The 20000-nt window shown below is 53.1% G+C and overlaps 1 protein-coding gene across 2 annotated transcripts in view; it reads right to left on the bottom strand.

Moving 5' to 3' along the window:
- Window positions 1-20000, bottom strand: part of LOC106595044 (conserved oligomeric Golgi complex subunit 1) — a 56027-nt gene that overhangs the window by 14276 nt on the left and 21751 nt on the right. For both annotated transcript variants that reach the window (XM_082976262.1, XM_082976261.1), the window contains exon 11: window positions 16450-16611. In XM_082976262.1, coding sequence (XP_082832388.1) covers window positions 16450-16611 — 162 coding nt within the window. The remainder of the gene's footprint in view (window positions 1-16449; window positions 16612-20000) is intronic.

Here is a 20000-nt window from a genome sequence, read left to right as displayed (position 1 = left end):
TGCGCTGTGTGTGTGTGTGTTACCTTGTCCTGCGCTGTGTGTGTGTGTGTGTTACCTTGTCCTGCGCTGTGTGTGTGTGTGTGTGTGTGTGTGTGTGTTACCTTGTCCTGCGCTGTGTGTGTGTGTGTGTGTTACCTTGTCCTGCGCTGTGTGTGTGTGTGTTACCTTGTCCTGCGCTGTGTGTGTGTGTGTTACCTTGTCCTGCGCTGTGTGTGTGTGTGTGTGTTACCTTGTCCTGCGCTGTGTGTGTGTGTGTGTGTGACCTTGTCCTGCGCTGTGTGTGTGTGTGTGTTTACCTTGTCCTGCGCTGTGTGTGTGTGTGTGTGTTACCTTGTCCTGCGCTGTGTGTGTGTGTGTGTGTTACCTTGTCCTGCGCTGTGTGTGTGTGTGTGTGTGTGTGTGTTACCTTGTCCTGCGCTGTGTGTGTGTGTGTTACCTTGTCCTGCGCTGTGTGTGTGTTACCTTGTCCTGCGCTGTGTGTGTGTTACCTTGTCCTGCGCTGTGTGTGTGTGTGTGTATTACCTTGTCCTGCGCTGTGTGTGTGTGTGTGTATTACCTTGTCCTGCGCTGTGTGTGTGTGTGTGTGTTACCTTGTCCTGCGCTGTGTGTGTGTGTGTTACCTTGTCCTGCACTGTGTGTGTGTGTGTGTGTTACCTTGTCCTGCGCTGTGTGTGTGTGTGTTACCTTGTCCTGCGCTGTGTGTGTGTGTGTTACCTTGTCCTGCGCTGTGTGTGTGTGTGTGTGTGTGTGTTACCTTGTCCTGCGCTGTGTGTGTGTGTGTGTGTGTGTGTTACCTTGTCCTGCGCTGTGTGGTGTTACCATGTCCTGCGCTGTGTGTGTGTGTGTGTTACCTTGTCCTGCGCTGTGTGTGTGTGTGTGTTACCTGTCCTGTGTGTGTGTGTGTGTGTGTTACCTTGTCCTGCGCTGTGTGTGTGTGTGTTGTCTGTGTGTGTGTTACCTTGTCCTGCGCTGTGTGTGTGTGTGTTACCTTGTCCTGCGCTGTGTGTGTGTTGTGTGTGTTACCTTGTCCTGCGCTGTGTGTGTGTGTGTGTTACCTTGTGCTGGTGTGTGTGTGTGTGTTACCTTGTCCTGCGCTGTGTGTGTGTGTGTTACCTTGTCCTGCGCTGTGTGTGTGTGTGTTACCTTGTCCTGCGCTGTGTGTGTGTGTGTTACCTTGTCCTGCGCTGTGTGTGTGTGTGTGTGTGTGTTACCTTGTCCTGCGCTGTGTGTGTGTGTGTGTGTTACCATGTCCTGCGCTGTGTGTGTGTGTGTTACCTTGTCCTGCGCTGTGTGTGTGTGTGTTACCTTGTCCTGCGCTGTGTGTGTGTGTGTGTTACCTTGTCCTGCGCTGTGTGTGTGTGTGTGTGTTACCTTGTCCTGCGCTGTGTGTGTGTGTGTGTGTTACCTTGTCCTGCGCTGTGTGTGTGTGTGTTACCTTGTCCTGCGCTGTGTGTGTGTGTGTTACCTTGTCCTGCGCTGTGTGTGTGTGTGTGTTACCTTGTCCTGCGCTGTGTGTGTGTGTGTTACCATGTCCTGCGCTGTGTGTGTGAGTGTTACCTTGTCCTGCGCTGTGTGTGTGAGTGTTACCTTGTCCTGCGCTGTGTGTGTGTGTGTGTTACCTTGTCCTGCGCTGTGTGTGTGTGTGTGTGTTACCTTGTCCTGCGCTGTGTGTGTGTGTGTTACCTTGTCCTGCGCTGTGTGTGTGTGTGTGTTTACCTTGTCCTGCGCTGTGTGTGTGTGTGTGTGACCTTGTCCTGCGCTGTGTGTGTGTGTGTTCTTGTCGCGTGTGTGTGTGTGTGTTACCTTGTCCTGCGCTGTGTGTGTGTGTGTTACCTTGTCCTGCGCTGTGTGTGTGTGTGTTACCTTGTCCTGCGCTGTGTGTGTGTGTGTTACCTGTCCTGCGCTGTGTGTGTGTGTGTTACCTGTCCTGCCTGTGTGTGTGTGTGTTGTGTCCTGCGCTGTGTGTGTGTGTGTGTGTACCATGTCCTGCGCTGTGTGTGTGTGTGTGTTACCTTGTCCTGCGCTGTGTGTGTGTGTGTGTTACCTTGTCCTGCGCTGTGTGTGTGTGTGTGTGTTACCTTGTCCTGCGCTGTGTGTGTGTGTGTTACCTTGTCCTGCGCTGTGTGTGTGTGTTGTTACCTTGTCCTGCGCTGTGTGTGTGTGTGTGTGTTACCTTGTCCTGCGCTGTGTGTGTGTGTGTGTTACCTTGTCCTGCGCTGTGTGTGTGTGTGTGTTACCTTGTCCTGCGCTGTGTGTGTGTGTGTGTGTTACCTTGTCCTGCGCTGTGTGTGTGTGTTACCTTGTCCTGCGCTGTGTGTGTGTGTGTTACCTTGTCCTGCGCTGTGTGTGTGTGTGTGTGTTACCTTGTCCTGCGCTGTGTGTGTGTGTGTGTGTGTGTGTGTGTTACCTTGTCCTGCGCTGTGTGTGTGTGTGTTACCTTGTCCTGCGCTGTGTGTGTGTGTGTTACCTTGTCCTGCGCTGTGTGTGTGTGTGTGTTACCTTGTCCTGCGCTGTGTGTGTGTGTGTGTGTGTTACCTTGTCCTGCGCTGTGTGTGTGTGTGTGTGTTACCATGTCCTGCGCTGTGTGTGTGTGTGTTACCTTGTCCTGCGCTGTGTGTGTGTGTGTGTGTGTGTGTTACCTTGTCCTGCGCTGTGTGTGTGTGTGTGTTACCTTGTCCTGCGCTGTGTGTGTGTGTGTGTGTGTGTGTGTGTTACCTTGTCCTGCGCTGTGTGTGTGTGTTACCTTGTCCTGCGCTGTGTGTGTGTGTTACCTTGTCCTGCGCTGTGTGTGTGTGTGTTACCTTGTCCTGCGCTGTGTGTGTGTGTGTGTTACCTTGTCCTGCGCTGTGTGTGTGTGTGTGTGTTGCCTTGTACCTTGTCCTGCGCTGTGTGTGTGTGTGTTACCTTGTCCTGCGCTGTGTGTGTGTGTGTGTGTTACCTTGTCCTGCGCTGTGTGTGTGTGTGTTACCTTGTCCTGCGCTGTGTGTGTGTGTGTTACCTTGTCCTGCGCTGTGTGTGTGTGTGTGTGTGTTACCTTGTCCTGCGCTGTGTGTGTGTGTGTGTGTTACCTTGTCCTGCGCTGTGTGTGTGTGTGTGTGTTACCTTGTCCTGCGCTGTGTGTGTGTGTGTTACCTTGTCCTGCGCTGTGTGTGTGTGTGTGTTACCTTGTCCTGCGCTGTGTGTGTGTGTGTGTGTGTGTGTGTGTTACCTTGTCCTGCGCTGTGTGTGTGTGTGTGTGTTACCTTGTCCTGCGCTGTGTGTGTGTGTGTTACCTTGTCCTGCGCTGTGTGTGTGTGTGTTACCTTGTCCTGCGCTGTGTGTGTGTGTGTGTTACCTTGTCCTGCGCTGTGTGTGTGTGTGTGTGTGTTACCTTGTCCTGCGCTGTGTGTGTGTGTGTGTGTTACCTTGTCCTGCGCTGTGTGTGTGTGTGTGTGTTACCTTGTCCTGCGCTGTGTGTGTGTGTGTGTGTTACCTTGTCCTGCGCTGTGTGTGTGTGTGTGTGTTACCTTGTCCTGCGCTGTGTGTGTGTGTGTGTGTGTGTGTGTGTTACCTTGTCCTGCGCTGTGTGTGTGTGTGTTACCTTGTCCTGCGCTGTGTGTGTGTGTGTTACCTTGTCCTGCGCTGTGTGTGTGTTACCTTGTCCTGCGCTTGTGTGTGCTGTGTGTGTGTGTGTGTGTTACCTTGTCCTGCGCTGTGTGTGTGTGTGTGTGTTACCTTGTCCTGCGCTGTGTGTGTGTGTGTTACCTTGTCCTGCGCTGTGTGTGTGTGTGTGTGTGTGTTACCTTGTCCTGCGCTGTGTGTGTGTGTGTGTTACCTTGTCCTGCGCTGTGTGTGTGTGTGTGTACCTTGTGCCTGTACCTTGTCCTGCGCTGTGTGTGTGTGTTACCTTGTCCTGCGCTGTGTGTGTGTGTGTGTACCTTGTCCTGCGCTGTGTGTGTGTGTGTGTGTGTTACCTTGTCCTGCGCTGTGTGTGTGTGTGTGTGTGTTACCTTGTCCTGCGCTGTGTGTGTGTGTGTTACCATGTCCTGCGCTGTGTGTGTGTGTGTTACCTTGTCCTGCGCTGTGTGTGTGTGTGTTACCTTGTCCTGCGCTGTGTGTGTGTGTGTGTGTGTTACCTTGTCCTGCGCTGTGTGTGTGTGTGTGTTACCTTGTCCTGCGCTGTGTGTGTGTGTGTTACCTTGTCCTGCGCTGTGTGTGTGTGTGTGTTACCTTGTCCTGCGCTGTGTGTGTGTGTGTGTTACCTTGTCCTGCGCTGTGTGTGTGTGTGTGTGTGTTACCTTGTCCTGCGCTGTGTGTGTGTGTTACCTTGTCCTGCGCTGTGTGTGTGTGTGTGTGTGTGTGTTACCTTGTCCTGCGCTGTGTGTGTGTGTGTGTGTTACCTTGTCCTGCGCTGTGTGTGTGTGTGTTACCTTGTCCTGCGCTGTGTGTGTGTGTGTGTGTTACCTTGTCCTGCGCTGTGTGTGTGTGTGTGTGTTACCTTGTCCTGCGCTGTGTGTGTGTGTGTTACCTTGTCCTGCGCTGTGTGTGTGTGTGTTACCTTGTCCTGCGCTGTGTGTGTGTGTGTTACCTTGTCCTGCGCTGTGTGTGTGTGTGTTACCTTGTCCTGCGCTGTGTGTGTGTTACCTTGTCCTGCGCTGTGTGTGTGTGTGTGTTACCTTGTCCTGCGCTGTGTGTGTGTGTGTGTGTTACCTTGTCCTGCGCTGGTGTGTGTGTGTGTGTTACCTTGTCCTGCGCTGTGTGTGTGTGTGTTACCTTGTCCTGCGCTGTGTGTGTGTGTGTGTTACCTTGTCCTGCGCTGTGTGTGTGTGTGTGTGTTACCTTGTCCTGCGCTGTGTGTGTGTGTGTGTGTGTTACCTTGTCCTGCGCTGTGTGTGTGTGTGTGTGCGCTGTGTGTGTGTGTGTGTGTTACCTTGTCCTGCGCTGTGTGTGTGTGTGTTACCTTGTCCTGCGCTGTGTGTGTGTGTGTTACCTTGTCCTGCGCTGTGTGTGTGTGTTGTGTGTGTGTGTTACCTTGTCCTGCGCTGTGTGTGTGTGTGTGTGTTACCTTGTCCTGCGCTGTGTGTGTGTGTGTGTGTTACCTTGTCCTGCGCTGTGTGTGTGTGTGTGTGTACCTTGTCCTGCGCTGTGTGTGTGTGTGTGTGTTACCTTGTCCTGCGCTGTGTGTGTGTGTGTGTATTACCTTGTCCTGCGCTGTGTGTGTGTGTGTGTTTACCTTGTCCTGCGCTGTGTGTGTGTGTGTTACCTTGTCCTGCACTGTGTGTGTGTGTGTTACCTTGTCCTGCGCTGTGTGTGTGTGTGTTACCTTGTCCTGCGCTGTGTGTGTGTGTGTTACCTTGTCCTGCGCTGTGTGTGTGTGTGTGTGTGTGTGTGTTACCTTGTCCTGCGCTGTGTGTGTGTGTGTGTGTGTTACCTTGTCCTGCGCTGTGTGTGTGTGTGTGTTACCTTGTCCTGCGCTGTGTGTGTGTGGTGTGTTACCTTGTCCTGCGCTGTGTGTGTGTGTGTGTGTGTGTGTGTGTGTGTGTGTGTGTGTGTGTGTGTGTGTTACCTTGTCCTGCGCTGTGTGTGTGTGTGTTACCTTGTCCTGCGCTGTGTGTGTGTGTGTTACCTTGTCCTGCGCTGTGTGTGTGTGTGTTACCTTGTCCTGCGCTGTGGTGTGTGTGTGTGTGTGTGTTACCTTGTCCTGCGCTGTGTGTGTGTGGTGTGTGTTACCATGTCCTGCGCTGTGTGTGTGTGTGTGTTACCTTGTCCTGCGCTGTGTGTGTGTGTGTTACCTTGTCCTGCGCTGTGTGTGTGTGTGTGTGTTACCTTGTCCTGCGCTGTGTGTGTGTGTGTGTTACCTTGTCCTGCGCTGTGTGTGTGTGTGTGTGTTACCTTGTCCTGCGCTGTGTGTGTGTGTGTGTGTGTTACCTTGTCCTGCGCTGTGTGTGTGTGTGTGTGTGTGTGTTACCTTGTCCTGCGCTGTGTGTGTGTGTGTGTTACCTTGTCCTGCGCTGGTGTGTGTGTGTGTGTGTTACCTTGTCCTGCGCTGTGTGTGTGTGTGTGTGTTACCTTGTCCTGCGCTGTGTGTGTGTGTGTGTTACCTTGTCCTGCGCTGTGTGTGTGTGTGTTACCTTGTCCTGCGCTGTGTGTGTGTGTGTGTGTTACCTTGTCCTGCGCTGTGTGTGTGTGTGTGTGTGTTACCTTGTCCTGCGCTGTGTGTGTGTGTGTGTGTTACCTTGTCCTGCGCTGTGTGTGTGTGTGTGTGTTACCTTGTCCTGCGCTGTGTGTGTGTGTGTGTGTGTTACCTTGTCCTGCGCTGTGTGTGTGTGTGTTACCTTGTCCTGCGCTGTGTGTGTGTTACCTTGTCCTGCGTGTGTGTGTGTGTGTTACCTTGTCCTGCGCTGTGTGTGTGTGTGTGTGTTACCTTGTCCTGCGCTGTGTGTGTGTGTGTGTTACCTTGTCCTGCGCTGTGTGTGTGTGTGTGTGTTACCTTGTCCTGCGCTGTGTGTGTGTGTGTTTACCTTGTCCTGCGTGTGTGTGTGTGTGTTACCTTGTCCTGCCTGTGTGTGTGTGTGTTACCTTGTCCTGCGCTGTGTGTGTGTGTGTTACCTTGTCCTGCGCTGTGTGTGTGTGTGTTACCTTGTCCTGCGCTGTGTGTGTGTGTGTGTTACCTTGTCCTGCGCTGTGTGTGTTTGTCCTGCCTGGTGTGTGTGTGTGTTACCTTGTCCTGCGCTGTGTGTGTGTGTGTGTTACCTTGTCCTGCGCTGTGTGTGTGTGTGTGTGTGTGTTACCTTGTCCTGCGCTGTGTGTGTGTGTGTTACCTTGTCCTGCGCTGTGTGTGTGTGTGTTACCTTGTCCTGCGCTGTGTGTGTGTGTGTGTGTTACCTTGTCCTGCGCTGTGTGTGTGTGTGTGTGTGTGTTACCTTGTCCTGCGCTGTGTGTGTGTGTTACCTGTCCTGCGCTGTGTGTGTGTTACCTTGTCCTGCGCTGTGTGTGTGTGTGTTACCTTGTCCTGCGCTGTGTGTGTGTGTGTTACCTTGTCCTGCGCTGTGTGTGTGTGTGTGTTACCTTGTCCTGCGCTGTGTGTGTGTGTGTGTTACCTTGTCCTGCGCTGTGTGTGTGTGTGTGTTACCTTGTCCTGCGCTGTGTGTGTGTGTGTGTTACCTTGTCCTGCGCTGTGTGTGTGTGTGTGTTACCTTGTCCTGCGCTGTGTGTGTGTGTGTGTTACCTTGTCCTGCGCTGTGTGTGTGTGTGTGTTACCTTGTCCTGCGCTGTGTGTGTGTGTGTGTACCTTGTCCTGCGCTGTGTGTGTGAGTGTTACCTTGTCCTGCGCTGTGTGTGTGTGTGTGTTACCTTGTCCTGCGCTGTGTGTGTGTGTGTGTGTGTTACCTTGTCCTGCGCTGTGTGTGTGTGTGTGTTACCTTGTCCTGCGCTGTGTGTTTGTGTGTGTGATTACCTTGTCCTGCGCTGTGTGTGTGTGTGTGTGTGTGTTACCTTGTCCTGCGCTGTGTGTGTGTGTGTGTGATTACCTTGTCCTGCGCTGTGTGTGTGTGTGTTACCTTGTCCTGCACTGTGTGTGTGTGTGTGTGTGTTACCTTGTCCTGCGCTGTGTGTGTGTGTGTTACCTTGTCCTGCACTGTGTGTGTGTGTGTGTGTGTGTTACCTTGCCCTGCGCTGTGTGTGTGTGTGTGTGTTACCTTGTCCTGCGCTGTGTGTGTGTGTGTTACCTTGTCCTGCGCTGTGTGTGTGTGTGTGTGTGTGTGTGTGTTACCATGTCCTGCGCTTTGTGTGTGTGTGTGTTACCTTGTCCTGCGCTGTGTGTGTGTGTGTGTTACCTTGTCCTGCGCTGTGTGTGTGTGTGTGTGTGTTACCATGTCCTGCGCTGTGTGTGTGTGTGTGTTACCTTGTCCTGCGCTGTGTGTGTGTGTGTGTGTGTGTGTGTGTTACCTTGTCCTGCGCTGTGTGTGTGTGTGTGTGTGTTGTGTGGTGTGTGTGTGTGTGTGTGTGTGTGTGTGTGTGTGTGTGTTACCATGTCCTGCGCTGTGTGTGTGTGTGTTACCTTGTCCTGCGCTGTGTGTGTGTGTGTGTGTGTGTTACCATGTCCTGCACTGTGTGTGTGTGTGTGTGTGTTACCATGTCCTTCGCTGTGTGTGTGTGTGTTACCTTGTCCTGCGCTGTGTGTGTGTGTGTGTTACCTTGTCCTGTGCTGTGTGTGTGTGTGTGTGTGTGTTACCTTGTCCTGCGCTGTGTGTGTGTGTGTGTGTGTGTGTGTGTGTGTGTGTGTGTGTGTGTGTGTTACCTTGTCCTGCGCTGTGTGTGTGTGTGTGTGTGTGTGTTACCATGTCCTGCACTGTGTGTGTGTGTGTGTGTGTTACCATGTCCTTCGCTGTGTGTGTGTGTGTTACCTTGTCCTGCGCTGTGTGTGTGTGTGTGTTACCTTGTCCTGCGCTGTGTGTGTGTGTGTGTGTTACCTTGTCCTGTGCTGTGTGTGTGTTACCTTGTCCTGCGCTGTGTGTGTGTGTGTGTTACCTTGTCCTGCGCTGTGTGTGTGTGTGTGTGTGTTACCTTGTCCTGCGCTGTGTGTGTGTGTGTTACCTTGTCCTGCACTGTGGTGTGTGTGTGTGTGTGTGTGTGTGTTACCTTGTCCTGCGCTGTGTGTGTGTGTGTTACCTTGTCCTGCACTGTGTGTGTGTGTGTGTGTTACCTTGTCCTGCGCTGTGTGTGTGTGTTACCTTGTCCTGCGCTGTGTGTGTGTGTGTTACCTTGTCCTGCGCTGTGTGTGTGTGTGTGTTACCTTGTCCTGCGCTGTGTGTGTGTGTGTGTGTTACCTTGTCCTGCGCTGTGTGTGTGTGTGTGTGTGTTACCTTGTCCTGCGCTGTGTGTGTGTGTGTGTGTTACCTTGTCCTGCGCTGTGTGTGTGTGTGTGTGTGTGTGTTACGTTGTCCTGCGCTGTGTGTGTGTGTGTGTGTTACCTTGTCCTGCGCTGTGTGTGTGTGTGTATTACCTTGTCCTGCGCTGTGTGTGTGTGTGTGTGTTACCTTGTCCTGCGCTGTGTGTGTGTGTATTACCTTGTCCTGCACTGTGTGTGTGTGTATTACCTTGTCCTGCGCTGTGTGTGTGTGTGTTACCTTGTCCTGCGCTGTGTGTGTGTGTTACCTTGTCCTGCGCTGTGTGTGTGTGTGTGTTACCTTGTCCTGCACTGTGTGTGTGTGTGTGTGTGTTACCTTGTCCTGCGCTGTGTGTGTGTGTGTGTTACCTTGTCCTGCGCTGTGTGTGTGTGTGTTACCTTGTCCTGCGCTGTGTGTGTGTGTGTGTGTGTGTTACCTTGTCCTGCGCTGTGTGTGTGTGTGTGTGTTACCTTGTCCTGCGCTGTGTGTGTGTGTGTGTTACCTTGTCCTGCGCTGTGTGTGTGTGTGTGTTACCTTGTCCTGCGCTGTGTGTGTGTGTGTTACCTTGTCCTGCGCTGTGTGTGTGTGTGTGTGTTACCTTGTCCTGCGCTGTGTGTGTGTGTGTTACCTTGTCCTGCGCTGTGTGTGTGTGTGTTACCTTGTCCTGCGCTGTGTGTGTGTGTGTGTGTGTTACCTTGTCCTGCGCTGTGTGTGTGTGTGTGTGTGTTACCTTGTCCTGCGCTGTGTGTGTGTGTGTGTGTTACCTTGTCCTGCGCTGTGTGTGTGTGTGTGTGTGTTACCTTGTCCTGCGCTGTGTGTGTTGTGTGTGTGTGTGTTACCTTGTCCTGCGCTGTGTGTGTGTGTGTGTGTTACCTTGTCCTGCGCTGTGTGTGTGTGTGTGTATTACCTTGTCCTGCGCTGTGTGTGTGTGTGTGTGTTACCTTGTCCTGCGCTGTGTGTGTGTGTATTACCTTGTCCTGCACTGTGTGTGTGTGTATTACCTTGTCCTGCGCTGTGTGTGTGTGTGTTACCTTGTCCTGCGCTGTGTGTGTGTGTGTTACCTTGTCCTGCACTGTGTGTGTGTGTGTGTGTGTGTTACCTTGTCCTGCGCTGTGTGTGTGTGTGTGTTACCTTGTCCTGCGCTGTGTGTGTGTGTGTTACCTTGTCCTGCGCTGTGTGTGTGTGTGTGTTACCTTGTCCTGCGCTGTGTGTGTGTGTGTGTTACCTTGTCCTGCGCTGTGTGTGTGTGTGTGTGTTACCTTGTCCTGCGCTGTGTGTGTGTGTGTGTGTTACCTTGTCCTGCGCTGTGTGTGTGTGTGTGTGTGTGTTACCTTGTCCTGCGCTGTGTGTGTGTGTGTGTGTTACCTTGTCCTGCGCTGTGTGTGTGTGTGTATTACCTTGTCCTGCGCTGTGTGTGTGTGTGTGTGTTACCTTGTCCTGCGCTGTGTGTGTGTGTATTACCTTGTCCTGCACTGTGTGTGTGTGTATTACCTTGTCCTGCGCTGTGTGTGTGTGTGTTACCTTGTCCTGCGCTGTGTGTGTGTGTGTTACCTTGTCCTGCGCTGTGTGTGTGTTACCTTGTCCTGCGCTGTGTGTGTGTGTGTGTTACCTTGTCCTGCACTGTGTGTGTGTGTGTGTGTGTTACCTTGTCCTGCGCTGTGTGTGTGTGTGTGTTACCTTGTCCTGCGCTGTGTGTGTGTGTGTTACCTTGTCCTGCACTGTGTGTGTGTGTGTGTGTGTGTGTGTGTTACCTTGTCCTGCGCTGTGTGTGTGTGTGTGTGTTACCTTGTCCTGCGCTGTGTGTGTGTGTGTGTTACCTTGTCCTGCACTGTGTGTGTGTGTGTGTTACCTTGTCCTGCGCTGTGTGTGTGTGTGTTACCTTGTCCTGCACTGTGTGTGTGTGTGTGTGTGTTACCTTGTCCTGCGCTGTGTGTGTGTGTGTTACCTTGTCCTGCGCTGTGTGTGTGTGTGTTACCTTGTCCTGCACTGTGTGTGTGTGTGTGTGTGTGTGTTACCTTGTCCTGCGCTGTGTGTGTGTGTGTGTGTTACCTTGTCCTGCGCTGTGTGTGTGTGTGTGTATTACCTTGTCCTGCGCTGTGTGTGTGTGTGTGTGTTACCTTGTCCTGCGCTGTGTGTGTGTGTATTACCTTGTCCTGCACTGTGTGTGTGTGTATTACCTTGTCCTGCGCTGTGTGTGTGTGTGTTACCTTGTCCTGCGCTGTGTGTGTGTGTGTTACCTTGTCCTGCACTGTGTGTGTGTGTGTGTGTGTGTTACCTTGCCCTGCGCTGTGTGTGTGTGTGTGTTACCTTGTCCTGCGCTGTGTGTGTGTGTGTTACCTTGTCCTGCGCTGTGTGTGTGTGTGTGTTACCTTGTCCTGCGCTGTGTGTGTGTGTGTGTTACCTTGTCCTGCGCTGTGTGTGTGTGTGTGTGTGTTACCTTGTCCTGCGCTGTGTGTGTGTGTGTGTGTTACCTTGTCCTGCGCTGTGTGTGTGTGTGTGTGTGTGTGTTACCTTGTCCTGCGCTGTGTGTGTGTGTGTGTGTTACCTTGTCCTGCGCTGTGTGTGTGTGTGTGTTACCTTGTCCTGCGCTGTGTGTGTGTGTGTGTGTTACCTTGTCCTGCGCTGTGTGTGTGTGTGTGTGTTACCTTGTCCTGCGCTGTGTGTGTGTGTATTACCTTGTCCTGCACTGTGTGTGTGTGTATTACCTTGTCCTGCGCTGTGTGTGTGTGTGTTACCTTGTCCTGCGCTGTGTGTGTGTGTGTTACCTTGTCCTGCGCTGTGTGTGTGTTACCTTGTCCTGCGCTGTGTGTGTGTGTGTGTTACCTTGTCCTGCACTGTGTGTGTGTGTGTGTGTTACCTTGTCCTGCGCTGTGTGTGTGTGTGTGTTACCTTGTCCTGCGCTGTGTGTGTGTGTGTTACCTTGTCCTGCACTGTGTGTGTGTGTGTGTTGTGTGTGTGTGTGTGTGTGTTACCTTGTCCTGCGCTGTGTGTGTGTGTGTGTGTTACCTTGTCCTGCGCTGTGTGTGTGTGTGTGTTACCTTGTCCTGCACTGTGTGTGTGTGTGTGTTACCTTGTCCTGCGCTGTGTGTGTGTGTGTTACCTTGTCCTGCACTGTGTGTGTGTGTGTGTGTGTTACCTTGTCCTGCGCTGTGTGTGTGTGTGTTACCTTGTCCTGCGCTGTGTGTGTGTGTGTTACCTTGTCCTGCGCTGTGTGTGTGTGTGTGTGTGTGTTTGTGTTACCTTGTCCTGCGCTGTGTGTGTGTGTGTGTGTGTTACCTTGTCCTGCGCTGTGTGTGTGTGTGTGTGTTACCTTGTCCTGCGCTGTGTGTGTGTGTGTGTGTGTGTGTGTGTTACCTTGTCCTGCACTGTGTGTGTGTGTGTGTGTGTGTGTTACCTTGTCCTGCGCTGTGTGTGTGTGTGTGTGTTACCTTGTCCTGCGCTGTGTGTGTGTGTGTGTATTACCTTGTCCTGCGCTGTGTGTGTGTGTGTGTGTTACCTTGTCCTGCGCTGTGTGTGTGTGTATTACCTTGTCCTGCACTGTGTGTGTGTGTATTACCTTGTCCTGCGCTGTGTGTGTGTGTGTTACCTTGTCCTGCGCTGTGTGTGTGTGTGTTACCTTGTCCTGCACTGTGTGTGTGTGTGTGTGTGTTACCTTGCCCTGCGCTGTGTGTGTGTGTGTGTTACCTTGTCCTGCGCTGTGTGTGTGTGTGTTACCTTGTCCTGCGCTGTGTGTGTGTGTGTGTGTTACCATGTCCTGCGCTGTGTGTGTGTGTGTGTTACCTTGTCCTGCGCTGTGTGTGTGTGTGTGTGTTACCTTGTCCTGCGCTGTGTGTGTGTGTGTGTGTTGTGTGTGTGTGTGTGTGTGTGTGTGTGTGTTACCATGTCCTGCGCTGTGTGTGTGTGTGTTACCTTGTCCTGCGCTGTGTGTGTGTGTTACCATGTCCTGCACTGTGTGTGTGTGTGTGTGTGTGTGTTACCATGTCCTTCGCTGTGTGTGTGTGTTACCTTGTCCTGCGCTGTGTGTGTGTGTGTGTTACCTTGTCCTGTGCTGTGTGTGTGTGTGTTACCTTGTCCTGCACTGTGTGTGTGTGTGTGTTACCTTGTCCTGCGCTGTGTGTGTGTGTGTGTTACCTTGTCCTGCGCTGTGTGTGTGTTACCTTGTCCTGTGCTGTGTGTGTGTTACCTTGTCCTGCGCTGTGTGTGTGTGTGTGTGTGTGTTACCTTGTCCTGCGCTGTGTGTGTGTGTGTGTTACCTTGTCCTGCGCTGTGTGTGTGTGTGTTACCTTGTCCTGCGCTGTGTGTGTGTGTGTGTGTTACCTTGTCCTGCGCTGTGTGTGTGTGTGTGTGACCTTGTCCTGCGCTGTGTGTGTGTGTGTGTGTTACCATGTCCTGCGCTGTGTGTGTGTTACCTTGTCCTGCGCTGTGTGTGTGTGTTACCTTGTCCTGCGCTGTGTGTGTGTGTGTGTTACCATGTCCTGCGCTGTGTGTGTGTGTGTTACCTTGTCCTGCGCTGTGTGTGTGTGTGTTACCTTGTCCTGCGCCGTGTGTGTGTTACCTTGTCCTGCGCTGTGTGTGTGTTACCTTGTCCTGCGCTGTGTGTGTGTTACCTTGTCCTGCGCTGTGTGTGTGTGTGTGTGTTACCTTGTCCTGCGCTGTGTGTGTGTGTGTTACCATGTCCTGCGCTGTGTGTGTGTGTGTTACCATGTCCTGCGCTGTGTGTGTGTGTGTGTTACCTTGTCCTGCGCTGTGTGTGTGTGTGTTACCATGTCCTGCGCTGTGTGTGTGTGTGTTACCTTGTCCTGCGCTGTGTGTGTGTTACCTTGTCCTGCGCTGTGTGTGTGTGTGTGTGTGTTACCTTGTCCTGCGCTGTGTGTGTGTGTGTGTGTTACCATGTCCTGCGCTGTGTGTGTGTGTGTTACCTTGTCCTGCGCTGTGTGTGTGTTACCTTGTCCTGCGCTGTGTGTGTGTTACCTTGTCCTGCGCTGTGTGTGTGTGTGTGTGTTACCTTGTCCTGCGCTGTGTGTGTGTGTGTGTGTTACCTTGCCCTGCGCTGTGTGTGTGTGTGTGTGTTACCTTGTCCTGCGCTGTGTGTGTGTGTTACCTTGTCCTGCGCTGTGTGTGTGTGTGTTACCTTGTCCTGCGCTGTGTGTGTGTGTGTGTGTGTTACCTTGTCCTGCGCTGTGTGTGTGTGTGTGTGTTACCTTGTCCTGCACTGTGTGTGTGTGTGTGTGTTACCTTGTCCTGCGCTGTGTGTGTGTGTTACCTTGTCCTGCGCTGTGTGTGTGTGGTGTTACCTTGTCCTGCGCTGTGTGTGTGTGTGTGTGTTACCTTGTCCTGCGCTGTGTGTGTGTGTTACCTTGTCCTGCGCTGTGTGTGTGTGTGTATTACCTTGTCCTGCGCTGTGTGTGTGTGTGTTTACCTTGTCCTGCGCTGTGTGTGTGTGTGTTACCTTGTCCTGCCTGTGTGTGTGTGTGTTACCTTGTCCTGCGCTGTGTGTGTGTGTGTTACCTTGTCCTGCACTGTGTGTGTGTGTGTGTGTGTTACCTTGTCCTGCGCTGTGTGTGTGTGTGTGTGTTACCTTGTCCTGCTCTGTGTGTGTGTGTGTTACCATGTCCTGCGCTGTGTGTGTGTGTGTGTTACCTTGTCCTGCGCTGTGTGTGTGTGTGTGTGTGTGTTACCTTGTCCTGCGCTGTGTGTGTGTGTGTGTGTTACCATGTCCTGCGCTGTGTGTGTGTGTGTTACCTTGTCCTGCGCTGTGTGTGTGTGTGTGTGTGTGTTACCATGTCCTGCACTGTGTGTGTGTGTGTGTGGTGTGTGTGTGTTACCATGTCCTTCGCTGTGTGTGTGTGTGTTACCTTGTCCTGCGCTGTGTGTGTGTGTGTTACCTTGTCCTGTGCTGTGTGTGTGTGTGTGTGTTACCTTGTCCTGTGCTGTGTGTGTGTGTGTGTGTGTGTTACCTTGTCCTGCGCTGTGTGTGTGTGTTACCTTGTCCTGCGCTGTGTGTGTGTTACCTTGTCCTGTGCTGTGTGTGTGTGTGTTACCTTGTCCTGCGCTGTGTGTGTGTTACCTTGTCCTGCGCTGTGTGTGTGTGTGTGTTACCTTGTCCTGCGCTGTGTGTGTGTGTGTGTTACCTTGTCCTGCGCTGTGTGTGTGTGTGTGTTACCTTGTCCTGCGCTGTGTGTGTGTGTGTGTTACCTTGTCCTGCGCTGTGTGTGTGTGTGTTACCTTGTCCTGCGCTGTGTGTGTGTGTGTGTGTTACCTTGTCCTGCGCTGTGTGTGTGTGTGTGTTACCTTGTCCTGCGCTGTGTGTGTGTGTGTGTGTTACCTTGTCCTGCGCTGTGTGTGTGTGTGTGTGTGTGTTACCTTGTCCTGCGCTGTGTGTGTGTGTGTGTGTTACCTTGTCCTGCGCTGTGTGTGTGTGTGTGTGTTACCTTGTCCTGCGCTGTGTGTGTGTGTGTGTGTTACCTTGTCCTGCGCTGTGTGTGTGTGTGGACCTTGTCCTGCGCTGTGCGTGTGTGTTACCTTGTCCTGCGCTGTGTGTGTGTGTGTGTGTTACCTTGTCCTGCGCTGTGTGTGTGTGTGTGTGTTACCTTGTCCTGCGCTGTGTGTGTGTGTGTGTGTGTTACCTTGTCCTGCGCTGTGTGTGTGTGTGTGTGACCTTGTCCTGCGCTGTGCGTGTGTGTTACCTTGTCCTGCGCTGTGTGTGTGTGTGTGTGTTACCTTGTCCTGCGCTGTGTGTGTGTGTGTGTGTTACCTTGTCCTGCGCTGTGTGTGTGTGTGACCTTGTCCTGCGCTGTGTGTGTGTGTGTGTGTGTGACCTTGTCCTGCGCTGTGTGTGTGTGTTACCTTGTCCTGCGCTGTGTGTGTGTGTGTGTGTGTGTTACCTTGTCCTGCGCTGTGTGTGTGTGTGTGTGACCTTGTCCTGCGCTGTGTGTGTGTGTGTGTGTGTTACCTTGTCCTGCGCTGTGTGTGTGTGTGTGTGACCTTGTCCTGTGCTGTGTGTGTGTGTTACCTTGTCCTGCGCTGTGTGTGTGTGTGTGTGTTACCTTGTCCTGCGCTGTGTGTGTGTGTGTGTGACCTTGTCCTGTGCTGTGTGTGTGTGTTACCTTGTCCTGCGCTGTGTGTGTGTGTGTTACCTTGTCCTGCGCTGTGTGTGTGTGTGTGTTACCATGTCCTGCGCTGTGTGTGTGTGTGTTACCTTGTCCTGCGCTGTGTGTGTGTGTGTTACCTTGTCCTGCGCTGTGTGTGTGTGTGTTACCTTGTCCTGCGCTGTGTGTGTGTGTGTGTGTTACCTTGTCCTGCGCTGTGTGTGTGTGTGTGTGTTACCTTGTCCTGCGCTGTGTGTGTGTGTGTTACCTTGTCCTGCGCTGTGTGTGTGTGTGTGTTACCATGTCCTGCGCTGTGTGTGTGTTACCTTGTCCTGCGCTGTGTGTGTGTGTGTGTGTTACCTTGTCCTGCGCTGTGTGTGTGTGTTACCTTGTCCTGCGCTGTGTGTGTGTGTGTGTGTGTTACCTTGTCCTGCGGTGTGTGTGTGTGTGTGTGTGTGTGTGTGTGTGTGTGTGTGTGTGTGTGTGTGTGTTACCTTGTCCTGCGCTGTGTGTATGAGGTTCTGGTACTGGTGCAGCACCAGGTCCATGCAGCCTTGTTGTAACTCCTGTAGGGTGGGGCGGGGCACAGCATGACCCCCTACTCCATTCACCCCCACACACAGGTGGAACAGCAGAGACTGGACAAACCACGACGGCTATGGAGGGAGGGGGGAGAGGAGGGAGGGGGGGAGAGAGAGGGAGGAGAGAGGGAGGAGGGGGGAGCGAGAGAGGGAGGAGGGGGGTGAGAGAGGTTTGGAGGGGGGGAGGAAGGAGGGGGTGAGAGAGGGGGAGCGAGAGAGGGAGGAGGGGGGAGCAAGAGAGGGAGGAGGGGGGTGAGAGAGGTTTGGAGGGGGGGAGGAAGGAGGGGGTGAGAGAGGGGGAGGAGAGTGGGAGGAGGGGGGAGCGAGAGAGGGAGGAGGGGGGTGAGAGAGGTTTGGAGGGGGGGAGGAAGGAGGGGGTGAGAGAGGGGGAGGAGAGTGGGAGGAAGGGGGGAGTGAGAGGGGGAGGAGAGTGGGAGGAGGGGGGAGTGAGAGGGGGAGGAGAGAGGGAGGAAGGGGGGAGTGAGAGGGGGAGGAGAGTGGGAGGAGGGGGGAGCGAGAGAGGGAGGAGGGGGGGAGAGAGGGAGGAGGGGGGTGAGAGAGGGAGGAGGGGGTGAGAGAGGGAGGGGGGGGTTAGAGAAAGAGTAGCAACTCAGTGTTCATTTTCTATTTGAAAATCCTTTCTCCTGTCTGTGAGACACTACTGGTCATGTCCTGCTGGTCCTTTCTCCTGTCTGAGACACTACTGGTCATGTCCTGCTGGTCCTTTCTCCTGTCTGTGACACTACTGGTCATGTCCTGCTGGTCCTTTCTCCTGTCTGAGACACTACTGGTCATGTCCTGCTGGTCCTTTCTCCTGTCTGAGACACTACTGGTCATGTCCTGCTGGTCCTTTCTCCTGTCTGAGACACTACTGGTCATGTCCTGCTGGTCCTTTCTCCTGTCTGAGACACTACTGGTCATGTCCTGCTGGTCCTTTCTCCTGTCTGTGAGACACTACTGGTCATGTCCTGCTGGTCCTTTCTCCTGTCTGAGACACTACTGGTCATGTCCTGCTGGTCCTTTCTCCTGTCTGAGACACTACTGGTCATGTCCTGCTGGTCCTTTCTCCTGTCTGTGACACTACTGGTCATGTCCTGCTGGTCCTTTCTCCTGTCTGAGACACTACTGGTCATGTCCTGCTGGTCCTTTCTCCTGTCTGAGACACTACTGGTCATGTCCTGCTGGTCCTTTCTCCTGTCTGAGACACTACTGGTCATGTCCTGCTGGTCCTTTCTCCTGTCTGAGACACTACTGGTCATGTCCTGCTGGTCCTTTCTCCTGTCTGAGACACTACTGGTCATGTCCTGCTGGTCCTTTCTCCTGTCTGAGACACTACTGGTCATGTCCTGCTGGTCCTTTCTCCTGTCTGAGACACTACTGGTCATGTCCTGCTGGTCCTTTCTCCTGTCTGTGAGACACTACTGGTCATGTCCTGCTGGTCCTTTCTCCTGTCTGAGACACTACTGGTCATGTCCTGCTGGTCCTTTCTCCTGTCTGAGACACTACTGGTCATGTCCTGCTGGTCCTTTCTCCTGTCTGAGACACTACTGGTCATGTCCTGCTGGTCCTTTCTCCTGTCTGAGACACTACTGGTCATGTCCTGCTGGTCCTTTCTCCTGTCTGTGAGACACTACTGGTCATGTCCTGCTGGTCCTTTCTCCTGTCTGAGACACTACTGGTCATGTCCTGCTGGTCCTTTCTCCTGTCTGAGACACTACTGGTCATGTCCTGCTGGTCCTTTCTCCTGTCTGAGACACTACTGGTCATGTCCTGCTGGTCCTTTCTCCTGTCTGTGAGACACTACTGGTCATGTCCTGCTGGTCCTTTCTCCTGTCTGAGACACTACTGGTCATGTCCTGCTGGTCCTTTCTCCTGTCTGTGAGACACTACTGGTCATGTCCTGCTGGTCCTTTCTCCTGTCTGAGACACTACTGGTCATGTCCTGCTGGTCCTTTCTCCTGTCTGAGACACTACTGGTCATGTCCTGCTGGTCCTTTCTCCTGTCTGAGACACTACTGGTCATGTCCTGCTGGTCCTTTCTCCTGTCTGAGACACTACTGGTCATGTCCTGCTGGTCCTTTCTCCTGTCTGAGACACTACTGGTCATGTCCTGCTGGTCCTTTCTCCTGTCTGAGACACTACTGGTCATGTCCTGCTGGTCCTTTCTCCTGTCTGAGACACTACTGGTCATGTCCTGCTGGTCCTTTCTCCTGTCTGTGAGACACTACTGGTCATGTCCTGCTGGTCCTTTCTCCTGTCTGAGACACTACTGGTCATGTCCTGCTGGTCCTTTCTCCTGTCTGAGACACTACTGGTCATGTCCTGCTGGTCCTTTCTCCTGTCTGAGACACTACTGGTCATGTCCTGCTGGTCCTTTCTCCTGTCTGAGACACTACTGGTCATGTCCTGCTGGTCCTTTCTCCTGTCTGAGACACTACTGGTCATGTCCTGCTGGTCCTTTCTCCTGTCTGAGACACTACTGGTCATGTCCTGCTGGTCCTTTCTCCTGTCTGAGACACTACTGGTCATGTCCTGCTGGTCCTTTCTCCTGTCTGAGACACTACTGGTCATGTCCTGCTGGTCCTTTCTCCTGTCTGAGACACTACTGGTCATGTCCTGCTGGTCCTTTCTCCTGTCTGTGAGACACTACTGGTCATGTCCTGCTGGTCCTTTCTCCTGTCTGAGACACTACTGGTCATGTCCTGCTGGTCCTTTCTCCTGTCTGAGACACTACTGGTCATGTCCTGCTGGTCCTTTCTCCTGTCTGAGACACTACTGGTCATGTCCTGCTGGTCCTTTCTCCTGTCTGTGAGACACTACTGGTCATGTCCTGCTGGTCCTTTCTCCTGTCTGAGACACTACTGGTCATGTCCTGCTGGTCCTTTCTCCTGTCTGAGACACTACTGGTCATGTCCTGCTGGTCCTTTCTCCTGTCTGAGACACTACTGGTCATGTCCTGCTGGTCCTTTCTCCTGTCTGTGAGACACTACTGGTCATGTCCTGCTGGTCCTTTCTCCTGTCTGAGACACTACTGGTCATGTCCTGCTGGTCCTTTCTCCTGTCTGAGACACTACTGGTCATGTCCTGCTGGTCCTTTCTCCTGTCTGAGACACTACTGGTCATGTCCTGCTGGTCCTTTCTCCTGTCTGAGACACTACTGGTCATGTCCTGCTGGTCCTTTCTCCTGTCTGAGAGACACTACTGGTCATGTCCTGCTGGTCCTTTCTCCTGTCTGAGACACTACTGGTCATGTCCTGCTGGTCCTTTCTCCTGTCTGAGACACTACTGGTCATGTCCTGCTGGTCCTTTCTCCTGTCTGAGACACTACTGGTCATGTCCTGCTGGTCCTTTCTCCTGTCTGTGAGACACTACTGGTCATGTCCTGCTGGTCCTTTCTCCTGTCTGAGACACTACTGGTCATGTCCTGCTGGTCCTTTCTCCTGTCTGAGACACTACTGGTCATG

The sequence above is a fragment of the Salmo salar genome, chromosome 06 (assembly GCF_965601325.2).
Source record: "Salmo salar chromosome 06, fSalSal1, whole genome shotgun sequence".
Lineage (NCBI taxonomy): Eukaryota > Metazoa > Chordata > Actinopteri > Salmoniformes > Salmonidae > Salmo > Salmo salar.
This window is presented reverse-complemented; position numbering and strand designations above follow the sequence as displayed.